Source organism: Cuculus canorus, chromosome 23, assembly GCF_017976375.1.
Source record: "Cuculus canorus isolate bCucCan1 chromosome 23, bCucCan1.pri, whole genome shotgun sequence".
In the NCBI taxonomy this organism is placed as follows: Eukaryota; Metazoa; Chordata; class Aves; order Cuculiformes; family Cuculidae; genus Cuculus; species Cuculus canorus.
In genome coordinates this window covers 3,393,745-3,415,866 of record NC_071423.1, presented here as the reverse complement: position 1 = coordinate 3,415,866, position 22,122 = coordinate 3,393,745, and the positions used below count along the sequence as shown (strand labels likewise).

The 22,122-nt window shown below is 51.7% G+C and overlaps 1 protein-coding gene across 6 annotated transcripts in view; it reads left to right on the top strand.

Moving 5' to 3' along the window:
• Positions 1-22,122, top strand: part of OPCML (opioid binding protein/cell adhesion molecule like) — a 381,075-nt gene that overhangs the window by 38,130 nt on the left and 320,823 nt on the right. For 2 of the 6 annotated variants that reach the window (XM_054086968.1, XM_054086970.1), the window contains exon 2: positions 6,656-6,850. In XM_054086968.1, coding sequence (XP_053942943.1) covers positions 6,790-6,850 — 61 coding nt within the window. In that variant the 5' untranslated portion in view covers positions 6,656-6,789. Of the gene's footprint in view, positions 1-6,204; positions 6,513-6,558; positions 6,851-7,941; positions 8,047-22,122 lie in introns of those variants that run through there. The other 4 variants (XM_054086969.1, XM_054086967.1, XM_009568665.2 and 1 more) reach the window with 4 other exon arrangements.

Below are 22,122 nucleotides of genomic sequence, written 5' to 3'. Positions count from 1 at the left end.
TTTTTCACAGTGAGAGTGGTCAAGCATTGGAAAACGTTGCTGAGGGACGTTGTGGGGTTCCGACCTCACAGTGCTGCTGCATTCACCGCTGCTCATAGCACATCTTTGGAGGTACCTCATCCAGCACACAGCTGCTAATGATTCTTGACGGGAATTAGTACCCTGTCCATCTGGCCCTGTTCTGCCATCTAACAAGAGGAGATAAGTGCACTTAACAACACACCAGCTCTTGTTCAGGTTCCTTCTTCCCAAGCCAGAATCAATAGCAGGTCTCTCCAGCTTTTAGAGACTCAGATCCCATCTTTTCATCTCTCTTTCACTTATTTTTCCCAAGCAGTGCGCGCTTGATTTTCTTTTTTTCACAATGTGGAATTTTTTCTGCTCTACCTTTCATCTGAACCCGCGCGGTGTTCACCCAGCCAGGGCTGCAGCTTGCACAGCAGATAAGAAACCCTGCCGTAACTGGGTTTCCCAATCCCCATTTCCATCTCACTCCTGGTTATGAGCTCTCCTGCAACCGCCTTTATCTTCAAAATGCTTTACAAACACTAATTAATCCTCCCAGCACCCCACTGCGGTAGGTGAGGGAGAGCTGTTTCCCTTCACCCACTCATGCTTCCACCTCTCTCTTGTGTCGTGACATGGGGTTTCTCTCCCTGGGGCATCCCTGCTCGCCCTGGTTGGAGGAGCGGGATGCTCTCCCCGAGGCAGGGTTAGCAGGACAGTTGGTGTCTGCGTCACGGTGACTGGAGACCAGCGTGAAAGGATGCCTGCAGGTTAATGCAGACCTTCAAGAGGGGAGCAGTGCTGCTTGCTGCACATTTTTCCCAAGCACCAGCCTGCTTCTCCCTCTGTTTTTGCTGCTAATTTCATCACCTTGCCCACCGTAATTGCTCTACGTTTGCCTCCACCATGAAGCTGGGTGGGTTCTGCCTGCCCAGCCTGGGGTAACTCATGGTGTTTGCCCTTGGTGATGGCTGTAGAGATGAAGAAGTGCTTGTGGAGGGTGATAATCTGCCTGATATGCGTGTATCCGGGGATGACTGGTGAAGTTCCTGTCATCTGCAAGATGAATCAGGCAGGTTCCTGTGATCTGTAGATGATCCGATGATCCTTGTGCTCTCCGTGGGCTGTGCAGGGAATCAGGGGAGGCTGATGCTAGAATAATCATAGAGTGGTTTTTTGTTGGAAGGGCCCTCAAAGCCCATCCAGTCCCACCCTCTGCCATGGGCAGGGACACCTCCCACTGGATCAGGGGCTCCAAGCCCCATCCAACCTGGCCTGGAACCCCTCCAGGGATGGGGCAGCCACCACTGCTCTAGGCACCCTGGGACAGAGCCTTCCTATCATCATCGTGAAGAATTTCTTCCTAACGTCCTAATGGGTCTGAGGGAGCAGAGTCCTGACGGGGTGCTGGGGGCAGGTGGCTCAGACTGCTTTTGCCTCTTTTCCCTGCATCTTTTGTTTATCCCTGTAGTGGCTCTGAGTTCAGAGAGTCTTTTTTTTTTTTTTTTTATGTATACGTATAAAAAAAAGAAAAAAGCTACTTTCTTTTTTTTTTTTTTCTTTTCCTTTTCCTTGCATGAAATGCAAATCAATAGATGTTGTATTCACATTCTAACAAGATGTCAAGGAGAAAAGGGTAGCCTTTCATTCAAGCAGAGACACAAACACACAGAGAGAGAGGCGGGGGCCAGGAGGGGACAGGAAGGAGGAAAGCAGCAGAGGATGGAGGGAGGGAGGGGTGGATGGAGGCGCTGGGCTGTGGAGCAGCTGCGGGGTGGTGGCACCAAGAGGGGTACAGCCTGCAGACACGCTTTGTTTTTGGGTGCTTCCTATTTCCCCAAAGCCTTCCCTATCCCTTCCTCCCCACCCGAAGGCTCCCACAACAGCTGCCACCCCGGAGAAAGGCAGAAATCCAGTGATGGAGCACTTGGAGAAAGGCTTGGAGGAGCTGGGAATTACCTTGGATTGGACTGGAAAGGGTGGTCTGTGTAGTCTGGGGCAAAAGCTGCAGGTAGCTGGGTTGGTGAGGCTGGAGTTGGGCAGGAGAATGCCGAGGACAGTGGTCTCCCGACCTGGAAATCAGCAGAGAGACGGCGCTGTGCAGCGTGCGGTCCTGTGGGCACGCAGGACTGGGCTTTGGCTTGCTCTGCGGAGGATCCTGGGTTGCGATCAGGGGCTGGGATCAGCCTGGTGGAGGCTGTTTTGATGCTAGAGTCCTGGGGATGCCTGGAAGAGCATCTGTGAGCGGAGCTGAGCTGCTCCTCCTCGTCCCTCCTTGTTTGCGGGGGGTGTCTACAAGAATGATGGGGATGAAGTTTGGCAGGTCCTGTTGTGACAGGACAAGAGGCAGTGGTTTTAAACTAAAAGAGGGGAGGTTTAAGCTAGATATAGGGAAGAATTTTTCACTGCAAGGGTGGTGAAACACTGGCTCAGGGAGGTGGTGGAGGTCCCATCCCTGGAAACGTTCCAGATCAGGTTGGAGGGAGCTCTGAGCAACCTGGTTGAGATGAAGATGTCCCTGCTTACTGCAGGGGAGTTGGACTAGACGGGCTTGAAAGGTCCCTTATAACTCTTCTAACCTAAACCTTTCTGTGTTTCTGTTAATTGCTTTGAAGTGATGGCCACAAAGGAGGTCACACTGCAGTCCTGGGGCTGGTAAATGGGACAGCAAAAGGTCCCAATCCCATTGTGTCACCTGCAGACACAGCCCCTGGCACAGCTCCCTGCTGCCGAGCTCTGCAGCCCTGCTGCTCCTGGGATCATAGAATGATAGAATCACAAGGTTGGAAAGGACCCACTGGATCATCGAGTCCAACCATTCCTAACACTCCCTTAAACCATGTCCCTCAGCGCTTCATCCACCCCTTCCTTAAACACCTCCAGGGAAGGCGACTCGACCACCTCCCTGGGCAATCCCCTCCCTGGGATGCTCTGTCCTTCTTCCCTGGCTCTGCAAGGAGAGAGTGAGGGAATTCTGCTTTATCAAAAACTTTAGTGTTATTTACTCCGGAAACCAGAACGGTCCCAGATGTGAATATGCATTGAGGCAGCTCAGGAAAAAAAAAAACCCATGAAAGTACGCGCAAAAATCATGTTTAACTGTGCCCAGTGGACCATAATGTCTCCTCTCGGATCGGGTGCTGCCTGTCAAATTTAAATATGTATTTTAGATTCTCTGCTTGATACCAAAAACCAAACAACTCCAAATATCCCAGAAAAGCTCCACCAGCTAAATACATATTTATACATCTTTTCTTTTGTGTCTTGGAAATCAAACAAATGAAACAAGCCAGTGCCCCGTTCGGTCCTGGAGAGCCAGTGAGCGGCAATAGATTTGTTTGCCAGACCAAAGCGCATTTGTTCCCATTTTGCAAAGGCATTGATGCAGCAAAGGTCTTGGTCCAAGGTCAAACTCGGAGCTGCGCTTGGCAGTGCAGGTACTGCCTAATTAGCCAAAATAGCTGCAAGGAGATGAGGTATTTGTGTGCTGGACTTGGTTAGTAGTCATTGCCAGGTGAAAAAAAAAAAAGAAAGCATACGGGAGAAATGTGGTGGGAGGAAAAAAAGTAAGAATGTGCTGCTTTGAAATTTGCCCAAATATAGCTTTTCAACTCCCGATTTTGAAAGCACAGCAACATGTTTGTTTTGAGCTCATCAAACATTTCTGTTAATTAGAAATTATTTCTTTCTTCATTTCCTTTAGTTCTTTGTAGATAATAATATTTCTTTGCATCTTGGGCAGGTTCAGAGCTCGCTGGGTGGGTTTTGGAGAGGGAGGTGCAGCTGGAGGGTTCAGCCGAGCCCGCAGGCAGTGTGGTCCCCTCTGGGGCAGGTGTCCTGGGTTGTCTGCATGCAACGTAGGCACATGCCTCGCAGCCCTGGGAAAGCCCAAATGCCTCCTTGCAGCTGGTTTCCCAAAACTCTTGTGAAGTACAGGGTAAATTTGCCTGGTGTTGGCTGTTTGGGTGCCAGTTAGAAGGAATTTCAGGAAAGAAATCATAGAATCGTTAAGGTTGGAAAAGACCTGTAAGATCATCCCGTCCAACCATCAGCCCAACCCTACTGTGCCGCCTAAACCATGTAGTAAAGTGCCATGGTTACATGTTGTTTGAACCCCACCAGGGATAGGGACCCCACCACAGACCTGGGCAGCCTCTGCCAGTGCTTCATCACTCTTTCAGTAAAGAAATATTTCCTGAGATCCAATCTAAACCTCCCCTGGTGCAACTTGAGGCCATTTTCTCTTGTCCTATCACTTGTTACCTGGAAGAGATCAACATCCACCTCAATACAACCTCCTCTCCAGGAGCTGCAGAGAGCGATGAGGTCTCCCCTCAGCCTCCTCTTCTCCAGGCTAAACAGCCCCAGGTCCCTCAGCCACTTCTCATAACACTTGTGCTCCAGACTCTTCCCCAGCCTCATTGTCCTCCTCTGGACACGCTCCAACCCCTCAATATCTTCGTCGTACTGAGGAACACTTTCTTGCATTGAGTAGCCCCAACATCTCCGTCGTTGCCTCAAAGATGAGACACTAAGCAGGTTGGTTTTTACTCAGTGCAATGATTTAGCTCTTCCAGAGGCCGTGAACAATATAACTTTACTCCTATTAAAAGAAAAAACTCCTTGAGCACGTTTCCTTCAGCGTTCTCCTCAAGATGCAGGTGATGGGATGCCTTCAGCTGATGATGTGGGAATATGGTTGAGTTAAAAGCTTTCAAAAACTTGTGGTTTATTCGTGCAGAGTAGAAAATGAATAATGATTGATGGCTAAAGCCCAGAGAAAGTTTGTCCTGGCGGTGTGTGCTCCATCCCTTGCTGGGTGAGCGGACTCTTTTGAGACCATGATGGATATAGGTTTGTACACCAAAAGAACCGTTCCTGCTCCTCCTGGTGCTGCTTTGTATGAAAATAATGTGAGATAAGAGGCACATGCAGGGAGGGGGATGTGATTGTCGTCTCTGTGATCAGTCTGTGTCGAGTTGCAACAAGTGGGTGGGAGAAAAATGGAGAAGAAAGGCAGTAGGGGAGGAAATTATTGGGGTTATGTGTCTGGGTTTGGATACGAGGGGTTTGGTGGCAGGGAGGAGCTGGAGGGCTCCAGCCGTGGCTCTGTAACAGCCACTTGGGGGAATTAATGTTTGTGGGCAGGTGTTGGTGGATGCATTGTCCTTCCTCATACGCTCATGATGTGAGATGTTACCCCTCCAGAAACTCTCTGAGATAATTAGTTTAATGCCAAAATGGGTCTTGAGGGAGAAGAGTCCAAGGAACTCATGTCCCGGGAGTGGTGAGAGGATGCCCAGGCAGATGAGTACGGAGCCTGACAGGAGAAACAGGATGAAACCATAAGAAGTTTGGTTCTCTTACCCAGAAGAGTGGTGGATCCCTGGAGGTGTTCAAGACCAGGCTGGATGAGGCTTTGAGCAGCCTGATCCAGTGGGAGGTGTCCCTGCCCATGGCAGGGGGTTGGAACTGGATGATCTTTAAGGTCCCTTCCAGCCCAAACCATTCTGTGATTCTATGAAGCCCTGAGACAGGAGATGGGGGGGTGGAGTAGTTTGTGAACAGTGGTGCCAAAATGCCCTGGTGGGTGGATAGCTAAATTCCAAAGTATTTGCCTAAAAATCTACTTGGGCTGGACTGGCACAGGAAAAGAGACCTTTTTGTGTTTAGAAAATGACAAAAATCAGCGCTATTTCTTTCGGGAACTTAACTTTGTAATCCTTTTTTCTATAGGCAATGCAGCAAACTGAGGCTCTAGCTAGCAAATGCCTTGATCCGGGGTGGCTGTGGGAGGGGGGAGGTGGCAGGGATAGTGATGGAGATGCAGAAAGCTGCACTGGGAACGCTCGTGGGAATGTGCCAAGAGGAGTCTGGGGGAAATTGGGGATCAAGGGGGAACTCTGGCAGCCTGGAAGGATAGGATTGTGTTGGAAAGCCTGAGAAAACGCTCCTTGGCATCAGTGGGGACTGGTTGGTATCGAGTAGAGGCGCTGCAGGAGCAGGTACCCTGTGCTCAGCACCCTTTTGGGGCTCTGTCAGCCCACTGAAGGGAGAAAATACGGCTCCGGTTGGGATTCACAGAGATGATTGCTTCTCAGTTTCGGAGATTTTGTGCAAAAAACACCCACTTATGCTAAAAAGCTTGGATTCCTCACTGGTTTGTCTCTCTTGGCGCTAGGCAGCGCTGGCGGTGGCTTCCCCAGGAGGGGAGCAGAGCCCGCAGAGGGGCAGGGGCAAGCCAAGGGCTGACGCCTGAGGCTGCCCCACTTTCAGGCTTCAGCCTGGGGGCAAAAAATTTCCGAGCCACTGTGCAGGCGGCTGGTGGGACGGTGTCCATCCGTCTGCCGGGCTGCTCCCTTCATCCCGGGTACCGCTGCCAGCCGGTTGCTGGGAGGAATGCTCAGGGGGTCGATGCCCGCGTTTAACTCCCTGGATGCAGAGTGAGACCCGCAGAAGAGCAAGTGTGCGTGTGTCAGTCAGCATCTCGAACCAATGGGTGCCTGGTAGGAGGTCTGCTTTCCCCGCTGCACGCACTGAGCCTGGTGCTCCTTCTGCTAGTTGTGTGCGCGTGTGTGTGTGTGTGCGTGTGCAAGGAAAAATCAGAGACACTGACTGCCTGCTCCCATCCCTCTCTCTCTCTCTTTAGCTCACTAACTCAGTCTCCCTCCCTCTGCAAACATTGGATTTAAACCTGCTCAGCATTCAACGCAGACGAAAGCAGCAGCGGCAGCAGCAAGCAGCGAGCAAGCAAATCAGCCGCTAGTCTACCGCAGCTCCAAGATGTACCATCCTGCCTGCTGGATCGTCTTCACGGCCACAACTGCCCTGCTCTTCATCCCAGGTAGTGCAAAAACCTTTTTTTTCCAGGGGATGGGATGACATCGGCTGGCAGGGAGGGAAAGCCGGGCGGTGTGCACGCAGAGGGGACCCGGACTTCATGCACATCGCGCACGAACGCACACAGGCAGGCAGGGAGCGAGTTGCTCTGCAGCAGGGAATTGCCAAGTGCTCTTTGCCAGCGGGGTTCAAACAGCCGTGTCTGTCCCCTCGCAGCAGGACTGGCTCCTCACCGGACACCGAGCTGCACCACCCCACGGCGAGGTCTGCCAGGGATTGCACAGCAGCCCCCAGGCTGGGCAGAGTCCATCCCCTCGGGCACCCTCTGGCTGTAAATGATGGGGTCACAGAGCTTTTTTCCCCTTTGAAGTTGGGCACCTCTGTACCCTCCTTCTCTTCTGTGCCGTCAGGTTATTCCCTGCGCTCTCTCTTGTCCTTTTTTCCCTGATCGCTGCCAGGCAAAGTGGGGTGCCTGCCCCTCGCACCTATTTGCAAAGTGAAAATGGACCCCCTCCTGCCCCGATCCTGGCACCGGGAGGGACCACGCTGGGCTGCGGTGAAGGTGCCGCAACCTTCGCGAGCAGAGCAGGTGGCTCCAGAAGTGTGGATTGGCCTCGTCCCCGTGGCTTGTCAGGGAGGGGATGAAGGGGGAGATGCTGGGTTTGGTTTCAACGCTGCTTCCACGCTGATGCTTGGCGGGTGGGTCGCGGTGGGGCAGCGATCACAGCATCCGTGGGGAGGGAGCGATGGGGATGGGCAGCTCGAGGGAAGAAGTCACCAGCCTTTTTTTCATAACGATGTACACTCTTAGCAGCTGGAAAGATTACGGTCCCTGTGGAAGCAGATGGGGACTGGGTGTCGAGGCTCAGAGCCGATCTGAACCCAACATGTGTTTTTCCTGACTGTCAGCGAGAATTATGTTGGACTTGGAAGGGCAGGGAAGAAGCACGGCTATAATTTCAGCAGCTTTCCATGGTTTAGTTACAGCGCTTTGCAGTGCAGGGCTGGTGTGTGTGGGAAGAGGATGAGGCTGGCGGGGGAGAGGTTAGCTGTGTCACAGCTGGAAAACAGCTCTTTCCGCAGCTGTGACAAAGATGAGACGACTCGGGCTAAAACTTGCTTGCGGAGGCTGGTGCTGTGGGACCATCCACATCCCAGGGTGCTGTGGCAGTTTCGCGCTGCAGCCCGCGCGATCAGCAGGTATGAGATGCCCTGGAATGGGGCTGGGAACCCCTGATGGGATTGCAGTGGGATGGGATGTGTTTTAGCCCTGGAGGGCCGGTGCCGTCCGCTGGGGCGTGTGTTGCCTGGTTGAGGAGCACCCATGGAGGACCTCTGGTGGCAGCGCCTCCAGCTCCTCAGCATTGCCTTAAACCAAAATGGTGCACCTAGAGTTTAGCGTGTGAGCATGAGAAGGATGCTGTGGCTGCGTGAATTGCCTGACTTTGCCAGATCCAAGGGTTTATTTTATTGGAAGTTGGTTCTTGCCTGATGTGGGGGCAGCTTACCTGACTCACGTTGTGCTGAGCAGAGCGTTGGCTCTATCGCTGTCTTGCTGGATGAGATCCCTCTGGGTCAACATTGCAAAGAAATGGATGCAAGACAGCAGCGCAGGTTGAAGAGGTGGATGTGTGACACCTGATGGGCTGTCATCCAGGTGTCCTTAAGCTGCAGGAGCTGGCAGAGACCTGGCACGGAGCATTAGCGGTTTGTTGCAGTTTCCTTAGGATGTGGCTGTTTGGCCCCAGGCCTGAGCCAGCTCTGACATCTGTGTGTGCCAGGGAAGGAAAAGGCTGTGCGTTTAAGCCCCCGGTGACTTGGGAGAGGTTTCTTGATCCGCGCTTACATGGTTGTAGCTTCCCCTTCTTATTACTCTTAAGCAGCAATATCTGCTTTGGCTTTGACTGTCCCCTGAGCCAAACCAGCCCAGGACTTTGCCCAGCTGGGCTCAGCCGTTAATCCATCGAGCTGAAACCTGCTGCCTGCATTAAAGGAAGGGAAATATTCCAATGCACTGGGCTTGCTTTGCCTTCCTGCCCCCACACTGACCACTTTCTGCCTCAAAGCACAGGATTTGAGCCTCTCTCCTTTTGATTTTTGCCTGGCTTGCAGAGGTGGGTGGGATGTTTTCCCTCTAGGCTCAACCTGGCTGCACCACTGATTTCCATCCTGGTTTCTCTGCTGCGGGTTGTAACCCAAATTGTGTTGGCAAAGTCTCCCTGGATGGGAAGAGAGAAGTCAAACGGTCCCTGCGACCCTCCGAGCCTGCACCTTCCTGGAGTGTTTTTTTTTTGGGGGCTGTTTATTATTTGCGAGCATAATCCCACGTGGTTTATGCAGGTGATGCTCCCCTAGGATATGCAGAGGCTGTTTGCGAAGTGCAAACTCCTTTCCCTCTCCATTTTTATCTGAATCCTGCGGGATCTTCGCACAGGGTGGTTAAAGTGAGAAAGGAACCTGCTTTTAGAAGGTGTAATTAGAATGAAGGGAAACATCACAACTTGAAGACTCCTGCAGAAAATAGCATTGCAAAGTTATTATTAGCTGTAATAGCTTATTTGCCAGTTTTTTTTCCCTCTTTCTCTCGCTCCCACCTCTATTCTCCCCCTCCCCTTACTTTTCTTAGGAACGATGCCTTTTTCTCATCGGGGCTCCTGTCGTCTCGATACCAATTTACTCTTGTGGAATCTAAAGACACGAAAGGTTAATGCAATAATGAAACCCTGACCCCTCTGGTCATAGATAGCGTCTTACTCTGCAGCTTTTTATTTCTTTGTAAGACAAGTTTCCATCCAAAATAATTTGGAAGGCTTAACGCTGCTGTCATCTGCTGCCTTGAGGGAGGCGGGTTCTTGGACATCAGCTGCTCTCTGAGGTGGGCTTTTTTGGATGGGAAGGATGCTGAGGATTTTTAATGAGCCCAGCACTGCAGGAAGGGAGGTGGAATGGGTAATTTAATTGTCAAAGCCATTGGCAAGTGCTTTGAGTTGCTGGGCATTTTGGGGGCTGGTGTTCTGAGATGTACCGAGGTGGGCTGGGATGCACTGGAGACTGAATTTGGGGCTGGCGATGGATATTTGGCTAGGCTGCTGTTGCAGCGTGACCTCGTGGCTCTACAGGTGGCAAAAATCAATGCACGTGAGCTGCTTCAGGCATTTATATTGCTGGCTTGGCGAAATGACTTGTCATGGCAGTGACTCCTTTCAGAGGTCAGAAATCCAGCAGTGCAGGGTGAGATGGACAATCCTGTTTTTCATTGCTTCTGGTCACTGGGGTCAAGATAAAGCTTGCAGACCTCAGAGCTCCCCAGTGCTCTACTCTCGCTCCTTCCACCCAGGACCTGCAGTGTGGTCCCCAGAGACTCTGGCAGCGCAACCCCTTCCCTCCCCTGCCTCATCCATGCTTGGGCAGCGTGGATTTTGTGGTGGTTATAAATCCAGTCTAAAGATAAGATCTTAACAGGCATTGCAGGAGTTAAAAAGACCTTTCCATCCCTTTGTTGTACGTGGGAACATGCTTTTCCCGCAGCCACCGTCACCTGTGACACGTCTGTCACCCCTTTGTGGCAGGAGATGCTGGATTGGAGGGGGGAATAAGTACCTGGAGCACATTAGTTCCACTTTAGTGTCATTTCAATATCAGCAAGAGGGACTTAAAGGGATTTTCTGTGCTCTTCCAAAGACTGGGGATAGTAACGGGTAAGGCACTGCAGCCATCAGTTCTCCATCAGTCGGAGATGCTGGGAAGAGGTCCCACCTGGGAAGGGAGCCTGCACTGGTGGGCATCAGTCCAAACCCACTGCCTCGTCTTCCTCTGCCCGAGGCTTGGGCTGTGGTTTCCATGTCAGAGGTCAATTCCTCCCTCCTCTGCCTCCTGGGACAGGGAGAAACCTGGCAACAGGCTTTTAGAGGATGATTTATTTCTGCTGGGGAGGAACAATTCCAAATTCTCAATTCCAAATGACGTGGGGAGGAACCGCAGGAGCAGATCACGCGCAGGCAGCTCTTGCTCCGTACAAATCCCTACCACACAAGTCTTGACAACAATTTACTCTGGGGGCTGTGGGTTTTGAGGCTGGTGGCTTTGGCAACTGGCTTCCAGGATGCCCCAACGTGTCGAACCTTGCTTTGCGTCTGCCAGCAGCTTCGCTTTGATGGTATCTCCTTCCTGCGTTCGCTGGACGGACGCGGCTGGTGGAGGAGCTTTTGCTGGTGCAAATCTCGGTGAAAACCTGAGAAAGGAGGAATATTTCAAAGGCACCAATGGGAGCTGGGTGCCTTAATCGGTGCCTTTGAAAAGCATCCCCGAAGGCTTGAATATTTGGTTATGGTGAATTTTGAGCTGCATAAACAGCTATGTTTGTATTTTGTAAGTTGAAGTTGGTGCTCTGCTTGGTTAGAAGCTGAATTCTCTGGGAGAGGAGCGAGGAAGGAGGCTGCTGGGGCGCTGGGATGAACTCCAGCACATTCACAGGAGGAGCAGAGTACCCAGGAGGTCCCATTGCTGCAGGCAGGGAGGGAGAGAGGAAAACTTGTGGGATCTTTTTCAGTGACATCCTTCATCACCCTGCTGTCAGCCTCAGCTTTGCAGCCCTATCTTTTTCCCATGCCCAGTCAGACAAAGTGAGACACTGGTTCCTGTTCTTTCTTCCCTTCTGGCCTGAGCATCCCCTGAGATGCTCTCAGCTGCTGGCGTGTGCGGGATGGGGAATGATCTCAGCTGTAGCAGTTCTGATTTTTGTTCAAACTCAAAAATAACAACAGCTCTGCTGCCAATCTCCTTGCCTCCCAGTCATCTCTCCTGTTCCCTAATGAGAGCATGGTACTTATAATTACCAGTGCAGCAACAGCACATACAGAGGTGGCTTTGACACTTGCTGCTCAGTGGGTGGGTTTTTCCAGGGAACTCCTCTTCATTTCATGCTTAGAGGAAAGAAACACTTTCCTGCCTGCTTCTCAGAAGCTCCAGGACTGCATTTTCACCCTTGTAGGATGACCAAGCTAGGTGGCTTGCTAGATCTAGAGAGGTAAGAATGACGGGGGATGCATATTATAGGATCATGGAATGGTTTGGGTTGGAAGGGACCTCAAAGCCCATCCAGTTCCACCCCCTGCCATGGGCAGGGACACCTCCCACTGGATCAGGGGCTCCAAGCCCCATCCAACCTGGCCTGGAACCCCTCCAGGGATGGGGCAGCCACCACTGCTCTGGGCAACCTGGGCCAGGGCCTCCCCACCCTCACAGCAAAACAATTCTTTCTAAGATCTCATCCAAATCGTGAGCCCAGGTATCGTGGGGCCCGGCTGAGTGGGACCTTGGAGCTGGTGGGCTCTCCCTCCAGTCCCAGTTCAGGCTCAGAGAGGTGATGGAGGGCATTGGTTTGAGTTGTGTGAACGTTGGTCGGCTTCTCCTGGCAGGCAGAGAGAGTGGATGCATGGTCATGGAAAGCAGAGTCTGAGGTTTCAGGGTCTTTATGGAAAGGGAACTTGGTGCTTCTCATGGTTCTCATGTTCTGAGATCTGTCTCCATGGGCTGAATTTCCCGGACACATCAGCCTTTGGCACCAAGACTCAGGAGCTACAGAGACCCATCAATGTTGAGAGCAGCCTTCCTGGGAGGAACTGTTTTAAGCACGCTGGACCTGTTGCCGGTGCAGCAGAGTCATGTGCGTGCCGAACACATGTGAGATGAGGCAAGGAAGGGGGGAAAAAGAAGAGTTATATTTAGATTTACTTTTCTGTGAATTCAGCGCTAGTGAGAAGTGCTGGATTGACAGCTCTGGAGAGTGAAGTGGGCTGTAAACTGCGATGAAGGGATGGCAAACGTCCCTGCAAGCTCCGTGCCTCAGGATGGGATGCTGGGACCGGACCTCATCAGCTCAGACTGTCTGGACAGCAAAATCACAGTGGGTTGTCTGTTGTATTGACCAGAGCTAGTCCACTGGTGGGGGTTTATGCAGATGATACGAGATTCCTGTGGAACAAGCTGAGGTTACCTGTGTTTGACGTGGCTTCGTCCTTCATGTCTCACCCTACGGTGAGCTCCTCGGGGCTCCTCAGATGTTCCTCAGCTGATGAGGAACATCTCAGTCTGCAGCAGGAGGACTTGAGCTTCCTTCTGGTACAGCAGGACCGTTGTCATTTCTACTAACTTAACTGCCCAGGCACATTTCTTCCCATGCTCCTTGCAGACCATGGAAGAAGAAGTCTTCATACGGGGCTTTGGGCTCCAAACTGGTGAGACTGGGAGCAGCCAGGCTGTCTGCATCCTACGACGTGCTCTTCAAGCAGTGTTCCTCTCCTGTCCTTCTGCCAGCCCATCGCTTCCTCTCGCCCAACTGTTTACTTCTGGCTTTTGTCTCCTGGACTTGTTGCTATGCATGCAGCGTGTGGAAGGAGCTCCAGCGAATATAGGCCACACTTTGATTGTTCAGCAAGCTGGAAAATGATGATTATAATTTTTGACAGAAGGGAAGGAGGGGGAAGGAGATCTCTGGGCTTTCAAATCTGCTCTGTCATAAGCAGGATCTTGCAAGGGCCTTCTGATGACTTCTCCCGCCCCAAAGGAAATGGCGTTTGCATAGCAAGAGGGGTTAGAGGAAAAATTCCTCGCTTTACAAGGACAAACCAGCGCTTCTTTCACCAAGCCTTCCACCTTGTGCGGCGGTCCTGTCACAGCGCATAAGCGAGATGCGGTTGGTGTTGTCCAATAATCGAATGGGAAGCATCCGAGAGAAACCTGGATGCTGCTAAAAAAACACTCCATCCCTGTTAGCACAAAGCACATGGGGTGCGTCCTTCATGGTGCACCTGCTGGCAGAGGTCCTGGTGGAGTTCTGCCTGCAGTGCCAGCCCCAGGGGACATGGACATGAAGGTCCTTAAACCCAGACTGTGCAAAGCATCCTGAACCTCTCTGGAAATGAAGCCTGGAGGACCCCATAGACTTATCCCAACCAGGTGGTTACATCGAGGCTGGATCTGTCTCAGCACGTTCCTGGGTGGCAGCAGAGCCCATGGAGACCTTGGCTGCTCCCACCATGCCCCTTCCTAGCTTGGCGTTCCAGACGATCACCGTTGGCATCGGCTGCACAGTCTCTGCTGGATCTGCCCGTTTATTTATTTTATTTAATGGCATTGGCCAATTTCCACTTGAATTTTTTTTTCTTTGCTGTTTATTTTAATGCTATCACTTCTAATGAGGCTAATGACATTTAGTCTCCATGGCGGCGCATTTTAATTTGGTCACTGAAATGTCAGCACGAGGCAGCCGAGGCTGCCGTCTCCTATCTGCCCGTGACAAAAGGCACCGCAGACAAAGGGGTTCTGTCCCCAGCCGTCCCTCGCCCTCCTTATCTTCTGCCTCCAAGGGATGGGCCAGGACATTTGGCAAAGCCACTCTCCCACCGTCTCCTCCTCTGCTGGCACCAGGGGAGCAGGCTGGGCCGACGAACGCTGCGAGGACGGAAGGCGGTGGCTGCCGGAAACGCAACCTTTTGAGGCGAGCCAGCACGACATAATTAATCAGATGTCAAAACCTCTAAGGAAAGTTAGCTTTGATCGGCAGGGAAATCTGTCAAATAGGTCATTCTGCTGCCTGAGGTGCTTTTGTCTCTCTCTGCCCATCCATCTACCTTGCCACCTCTTCTTTCCATAGCTGCGGTGGCAACCTCCTATGGCCAGGTGGGACCTTCCAGCTTGCAAAGCATGGGTCAGCACCTCCTTGTCTTCAGCGAAGCCGGTGGCATGACTGGTGCCATGGAACAAAGCGGTGCTGGCACTCCTAAGCCCCTTTGCTGAGATGTCATGGGCATCACAGGGCTGGAAATGCGACAGTGAGGAGGGGTCCAGGGTAGGAGGTTCCTGAGCCAGGAGAGGATGTAGGAGTTTATGTTGCAGGTGGCTGCGTGAGAGAGAATGCAACTTCTCTGTGTTGTGTTGTACTTGAGTCCTCTCGAGATGCTGAACCTTAGAAGCCCGAGCCGTTTTGCTTAAGAATGAGTCCTTTTTTTTTGTGCAATCTGGGTCCAAATGCAGCTGAATTTGATCTGTTTTCCTTTGATCTGTTCCTCCCTCTCCATTCTATGTACCAGGAATGGATGAAGATTAAAGTTTGCAGCTTCTGAGCAAACTAGGTTGCTCATCACTGCATGATACCCAATTACCTGCTCATACCTCAGGAGTGAGAAGGTATTGATCCTGCTTGGATATGAACTTGTTGAACCAAAGAGTCTGGATATTTCAAATCTGTTGCTTAGGACATGCCATTTCCTTCTGGAATCAAAGCACAATGCGGGCTATATTTCTGTGTCCCGTGGTCCTCGGAGCTGATGGGAAGTGGGTCTGTTGTGTCTGTCACGTGGGAAATGACCAATAAATGATAAATAATAGCATCTGTACTCTCCACAGTACAGGAGGGATGTAGATGTAACGACTTTAGTGACATACATGAGGAATATCTCCACTTTACTGAAAAAGAGTCCTCAGAAACTGCTTTTTTTCCCTCTGACGTGGGTGGTTTTCTGCACCTTCCCACCTGCACCTTTCTGCATCATCTCTTTGTGAGCACCACAGGCTGCAGAAGTGCCTTTGATAGGATCCCTGTATCCACCTTTCTCCTGTCTTCTGCTGCCCGTTGTGTTCCCAACCAGAAATAGCCTATCAATTAAAAATTTCTTCCCAAATTACCTGGGACTGCATCAAACCGTTTATTTCTGAAACTCAGCGGTATCAGGTCTCACTTTTGCGCAGTGGTTGTTTCCAACAGGTCTTAAAACGCTTCACAGAGAAGAGAAATGTCGTTGCCTCTGGTTTTGCAGACAGGGAAGCCAAGGAATAAAAGAGGGAAAATGACTTGCCCGAGGCATGTGCAGAGACGCATGTTAAAAGACATGTCCTCTCTGTAGCTCCAAGTCTGAAGTGGAGCCTTCCGCACCTTTTTCCTCGTGAAACAGTGAATTTGGGCTTCCTCCTTTGAGAAAGACAGGCGGAAGACTATGAAATCAATACATTGGGTCCTCTGATCCCTGTGCTAGGCTGACGTGGAGCTGGAGTATCATGGGGTTTTGCACTTCTGGGACTGTCAGACCAGCTGAAGCCTTGGTTGGTGTCACCAGCAGGAGAGGCTCTACCACTCTTCAGGCAGCGATGTTTGGAAGTAGGCAAACGTGAGTTCACGATGAGCAAGAGGCTTAGTCTGGCTCTGTGGGTTGAGGGGCACCCTCTGCTCCTCAGGACACACTGTGCTTGTCCTCCTGCCCTTTCATGTCTCAGCTCTGCCTGCCTTCCCCCAAGGTCTGAGAGCGATGATCTCTGAGTCAAAACCGGGAGGTGAACAGAGAAGTGATTCTCAAGCACGCTCTTCACTCCACCCTTGGGCTCCAAATGGAAACGCTCTTTGCAATTTAATGGAGAGCACACGTTTGTCCTGGCAATGCCTGCCCTGCGTCTGCTTTGTGCACCGCGGCATCCGCTGGCTGCTCCGAGGCCCGGCATCGATGCCTTTGCCATCCTTTTCATATCCTCGGGATGCTTTATCTTTATAAAGTCGCAATAAGTGGACAGTATAATATATTTCACTTTTAATAAGGTGTTGCCAGTTGCACACACTCCGCAGAGCAATTAGTGTCAAAAGCAGCTAAGCAATGGCGAGGAGCCGTAATTCGACTGTTTACCGGTTGGAGGATTTATGGGCAGGCTTTGGGGGGAGCCGCGGCCGCAGCTTGGCTGGAGATACTGGAGGTGGTGCGCACTGGCTTTGAAACCACGCGCTTCTGAGAGGTAGAGTCCTGCTGAGCCGCCGCAGCTCTTCAGAGAGAGCCCCAAACAAGCTTTTCCTTCATTTCAGTGGCTCCCAGCTCCAAGGCTTGGGGTGATGCCACTGAAAGGGGGTGCTGAGCCTGCCCAGATGTGCCAGCCAGCTGTCAAGTTGCTCAAAATTCAGGCTAAGAGGGTCTGTTTGTTCTTTGGGAGTTGCCCTGGATGGCAGAGCTTTGTGGTGTGAGGTTGTCCTCATCAAGGAAGGATTGTTTCTGGATGGAAGGGAGATCCTGGGCGAGGTTGGTACATGGTCGTTGTGCTGATGGAGGTGGTCTGATCAGACGAGTGGAGACAGGACTGGAGAGAGTGGAGTTTTTAGCTCTGAGGGAGACTTTTCTGCATCCTTCCTGGAAGTATCCAGGGATGATGGGGGACCATAATCAGTGTTGCTGCTTGGTGTAGCCGCAATCTTATTTTCTATCCCAGGCATCTGGGACTTCTCGCGTTAGTTTAAATCTTTTTTTTTTTCATTAATACATCAGGAAAGAGCTTCAGTGAGCTGAGCCCAGGGAGGTGCTTGTCTCTGCCTCCTTCCCATGAACTGATCATCCCCTGCTTTAGTCTGGGAACTCTCTGATCATCACAGGTTGTACTGCGCAGTAGGAAGGCAGTTGTTATAAAGGCTTTGTTGATCTCTCCGCCGAGGCAGTCAGCTACCAGAGTCTTCCTACCCAGATCAAACTGGGCTCACACTGGTGCTGGGAGTACAGGCTTCCAGAGGCTTGGCCCAACAATCCTTGGGTGGCGATGGCTTCATGGGTGGCCAACAAGCAGCGTTGCTCTAAAGAGGAGGTGTGGATAGTGATGCTGCTGTGCCTAACGGTATGGATCAGGCTACAGATGCTGCAGAATCAATCCAGCCCAGATCCGCTGTGGGAAAGCAATCTCAGTTTTGTGTTAGATCTGTCGGATCTGATTTTTGGGCTCTGAAACTAGCCCGTTGGGGGATGCATGTGAAAGCGCCAGCTTGCAGCTGCTAACGAGCGAGGCGTGATGCCAAGGATGGGTTTTGCAGCCCTGGTCCCCAGATGCCAGTGGTTCTGCGGTTCTGAACCTGCACCACTCGCAGCATTCACCATCCCGGCCCCTGGCAAAGCCTTCGCCTTCCCCCGAGGAGGGAACGATCAAAGCGTTTGGCTTCTAGAGTGAGCACAGGCAATGTTTCTGAGCCCCTGCCCCAGTCTGCTCCCCCTTTCCCACCTCCTGGTTCTCAGTTCAATAAAGTCCCAGTTTCTTGGGTTTGTTCTCCGAATTGAAAGCCTTCCATTTTCACACCTCTGTAATTGGTGCTATCTGTTGAGAGAAACTCTGCAACTCCAGCCAGCCAAGGTCAGGAGGAGATGAATTGAATTAAAAGGAGCAGAAATTGGTTCAAGGTGGGCAAAGGGCCGCGGGGAGAACTATGCAATTTCTCTCCTCGAGGCTCCTGATGAGCAGAGCGAGCGGCAGCTTCCCATCTCAGCCCACGGGGGGCTGACATCGGCCCACCCACACCTTAATCTGCACACCGAGGTGGGCACCTTTCAATTGAAAACAAGGAAATGAAACCCAGCATCTTCTGCTTTTATCTGGTCAGCGGGACGGGGCTCTGCTCCTCTGGTTCCTTGGCTAGGATGCTGACAACTGTCACTGAAATGACCTTGCAGTGATTAAATACAGCAAGAAATGATGTTTTTAACAAAACCTTAAAGCTGTGATACAAGCTGACGGCTAGGAGGTTTAAAATGCCGTACACTAATCCTACCTATAACTCAAACCCAGGTGGAAAAATTCCCAGTGCTGTTGGACTGAGCTAAGGGTGAGCATCCCAGGGTTTGGATCGTGGTTCCCCAGCTCAGTCTCTGCTGGCTTAAGTTGCTGTAAAACCAGAGCAACTTCAGACAGAGCTGATGGATTTATAGCCCTGTGGTGGAGCTATGGCTGGAGAGAGTGCTGGGAAACGCCATGGTGTGGAGTTGCCTTAGGGGAATAGATGTGATCATTATAGCTCTTAGAGCTGCTTGGAAATATCTCCTCCTTTTTTTTTTTTTTCCCTTGAAAAATGTCTCTTTCTTCACTCACAGAATGCATCAGTGCTCTTTGCCCAGCTCTGGGATGTTTGCTTGTCTTGAGGATGCTGCTTCTAGGAGCAGGAAACCCATCCCAGGAAGGGAGTGCTGAGTCCCTGCTCTGCCCTTATCCCTCGGCTCATGGAGTCTCTCTTTCCCAGGCTGAGCTGGAATGGTTTTCGTTACTGGGCGTATAATTAGCGTTTATAAGGGATTTGGCCCCAGGTCTTTCCCAGCCCAGTTAAATGTCCTTGGCTCTTCAGAAATAGAGCCGCTCTTGCTTTGGTGCTAGCGTGGTGGGTATTCAGAGTAGAGTGGCTCGACAGGGTAGTGTGGAAAGGGGGAAGACGTTTCAAATGGTGAAATTTCAGGCAACAAGAGAACAATTTTCCACCCACTTCTGAGCTGGAGCGAAGCCCTTCCAGCCTCTCTTTCTCTCACTCCCCAGCTGGGCTGGCACCGGGGATGTGGCATTTATTAGAAGCAGCAAGAAGGCACGTGGCCAAGGTAGCCTTGGAGGATGCCAAGCGCGGTACCCAGCTGTTTGGAGGGTGTGCTCAAAGGATGTCCCCAATCCCATTTCACCCCTCCCCGGGGGACTCGGTGTTTATGGCTTTGCTGTCCCCTGCTCCCATCCTCTGGCAGGAGAGGAGCCACTGGCGTGGCTGCAGCCGGCAAAGCGCCCTGCGACCGCCCCAAGCCCCAGCTCTGCCTCGCTCGTAATTTATACAAGAGCAAGCTGATGTTCCCTTTTAAATTGACAAAGGCAGAGAATGGAGCCTGGGAAGCCCTCTGACCCCAGAGCCCTGGTCCATGAAAATTACAGGCGCTGTACAGCGCGTTTCCTCTTGATGTACTTGCAGTGGGGAGATGCTGGTTAATTTGCCAGGACTCAGAGGTGACCTGGGTTTAATAAAGAGGATTAATGGATTTGAGCTAAAGGTCTCGGCTGTTTTGAGCTGATAGCCTTCTCCTTCGAAGACACTACAGCAAGGCACACAGCTCAGGCTCTTGCGGGGAGAGCGGAGGCGGCTCGCTTAAAGGAGCGCGTGGCTGTGTCGGCCAGGGGGTTCCTCGGGGGTCAATCGGCAAAGCCAGGTACCGCAGCCCCATCTCCGCGGGCACGGGCGGTGCTGCTGGGAGGCTGCCCTGTCTCCTGCCTCTCGTTGCTGCCTCCGGAGTGGCAGCGGAGCAGGGAGGCTTGAGCTGCCCCAAAATATCCCTTTCCCTTCTGATCTCTTGGATGCGTGTGGCATCCCTGGGGGGAGGTACGACTGAGCAGCTGAAGGTGCAGGACACGACCACTGGACAGAGACCTTGTGCTCAGCCTTTTGTTCCAGTTTTGGGGTTTGATGCTGAATTTGGGCTCAGACCCATCGTTTTCGCGGCGTAGCCCCGTGCTTTGGCTGGGTTCGGCTCGGCGATGGCAGCAGTGCATCCCTGTAGCAGTCCTGACCTTACCCAGATGAGTCTGTGTTTTGCACCAAGTCTGGCAGTGCTTCCTGCAGTTATTGATGCTCTTCCCTGACCCCTCGGGGAGGAGAGGCAGGGTTTTAGGGATGGGTGAACCAGGAGACTTTGCAGTGGTGGGGACCCTGGGAGCAGCAGAGGAGATGGTTTGACTCTAGGGCTGAACTTGAGCATGGTCATAGCTCAGTGTAGCAGTGTAGGTAGGATGGAGAAGGAGTTTCTTGCTTGGGGAGGAAGAGGAGGGTGCACCTATAAGGTGAGAGGGCAGATTGTTTCAGCAAACCCGTGCTGCCCTGCTTGCAGACAAGCTCCTACATGCCATTCTCGTAAGGGTTAACGACAGCCCTGTGAGACTAATCCCACAGGGCTGTCAAAACTCCTAGCAGGAGTGATGGGCTGCCAGTGGCCGTGATGGGGAAAAGGCTCAGCCGCTGCCATAGCCCCCGCTTTGCCTTCTCTCTTAATGTTCCCAGCACTCAGAGAGCGATGAATTCCCTGTAGCATCCTGCTCCCTGGCTCTGGAGCCTCTGGCGATCCTCCCGTAATAAGTAAGTGGAGTACTTTGGATGGGAACAGCGAGGGACTGGGCCACTTTCACTCCCGGGAAAATGAATGCACGATCAATGCAATCAACTTACCCTTCAGGTCCTTTTTGGGTTGGATGGAAGAGATGCTCTGACTGAAACCCGTTTATTGAGTAGAGAAGGTGCAATGAAATTACAAGCTGTAGCTTTTACCAGCTGCTGGCTTCTGCCTTGTCTTTCTCTTCTCCAGCAGCATGCCTATATTGTGAAGAATTATGCTTCTGAGAGCCCAATTCTCCTCTTTTCAGAGGAGTAGGTAAGAAGACAGCAACTCGCTCTTTGCCAGCCACGAGTAGAAGTGTTCAACAAGGCATGCCGGAGTGGAGCTAGGTGATCTCTAAACTATTATTTATCTCTCTAAGGCTGGACACTGACCTATCTTTACCTTGGTACTCATCAGGGAAATCCAAACAAAGAATTCCCACGCAGAGCTGAGTCTGGACCTGTTGGAATGGGTCCAGAGGAGGCCACGAAGATGATCCGAAGGTTGGAGCACCTCCTGTACAAGGACAGGCTGAGAGAGTTGGGGTTGTTCAGCCTGGAGAAGAGAAGGCTGCAGAGAGTCTTCCAATACAGAAAGGAGTTCCAGGAAAGCTGGGGGAGGGACTTTTTACAAGGGCATGGAGTGATAGGATGAGGGGGGAATGTTTTCAGCTGAAAGAAGGGAGATTTAGATTGGACATTAGGAAGAAATTCTTCATAATGAAAGTGAGGGTGCCCAGAGCAGTGGTGGCTGCCCCATCCCTGGAGGGGTTCCAGGCCAGGTTGGATGGGGCTTGGAGCCCCTGAGCCAGTGGGAGGTGTCCCTGCCCATGGCAGGGATGAGACTGGATGGGCTTTAAGGTCCCTTCCAACCAGAACCAGTCACTGATTCTATGAGGTCAGAGCCAAAGCCACTTGTAGTCTTCTCCCCACGAATCCCACAGCTCTTTAGGACAGGAAGCAAAGGTATTAAATGTATTGCAGACAAATTAAGTAGAGGAGCCTGAATGAATGATTCAGCAAATGCACTTGAATGTGACGCCCTCTTATAATGGATGCTGATGCGCTGCCGGATCGCAGCTCCAGGTGGAAACCATGCAGGGAGTTCGTAGGGGGTGCGTGTGGCTGCACAAACCCTGAGCATCATTAGGAATGAAGTCATATTCTGTCTATCCGAGTGTGTGTTTTGGTCACTTCAGGCTGATGCTGGTTATTTTTTTTGTTTTTTGTCTGAAAACTGCGTGACTCATAGGGAATTTTTCCCTTTACAAACAGGGTTATTTTCAAGTTGAAATGAAAAAAGGGGGAAAAAAAAATTAAAGGAGACGGTGAGTTTTACCAGCCTGCATGGAGCTCGGTGTGCTAGCCTGGCTAGT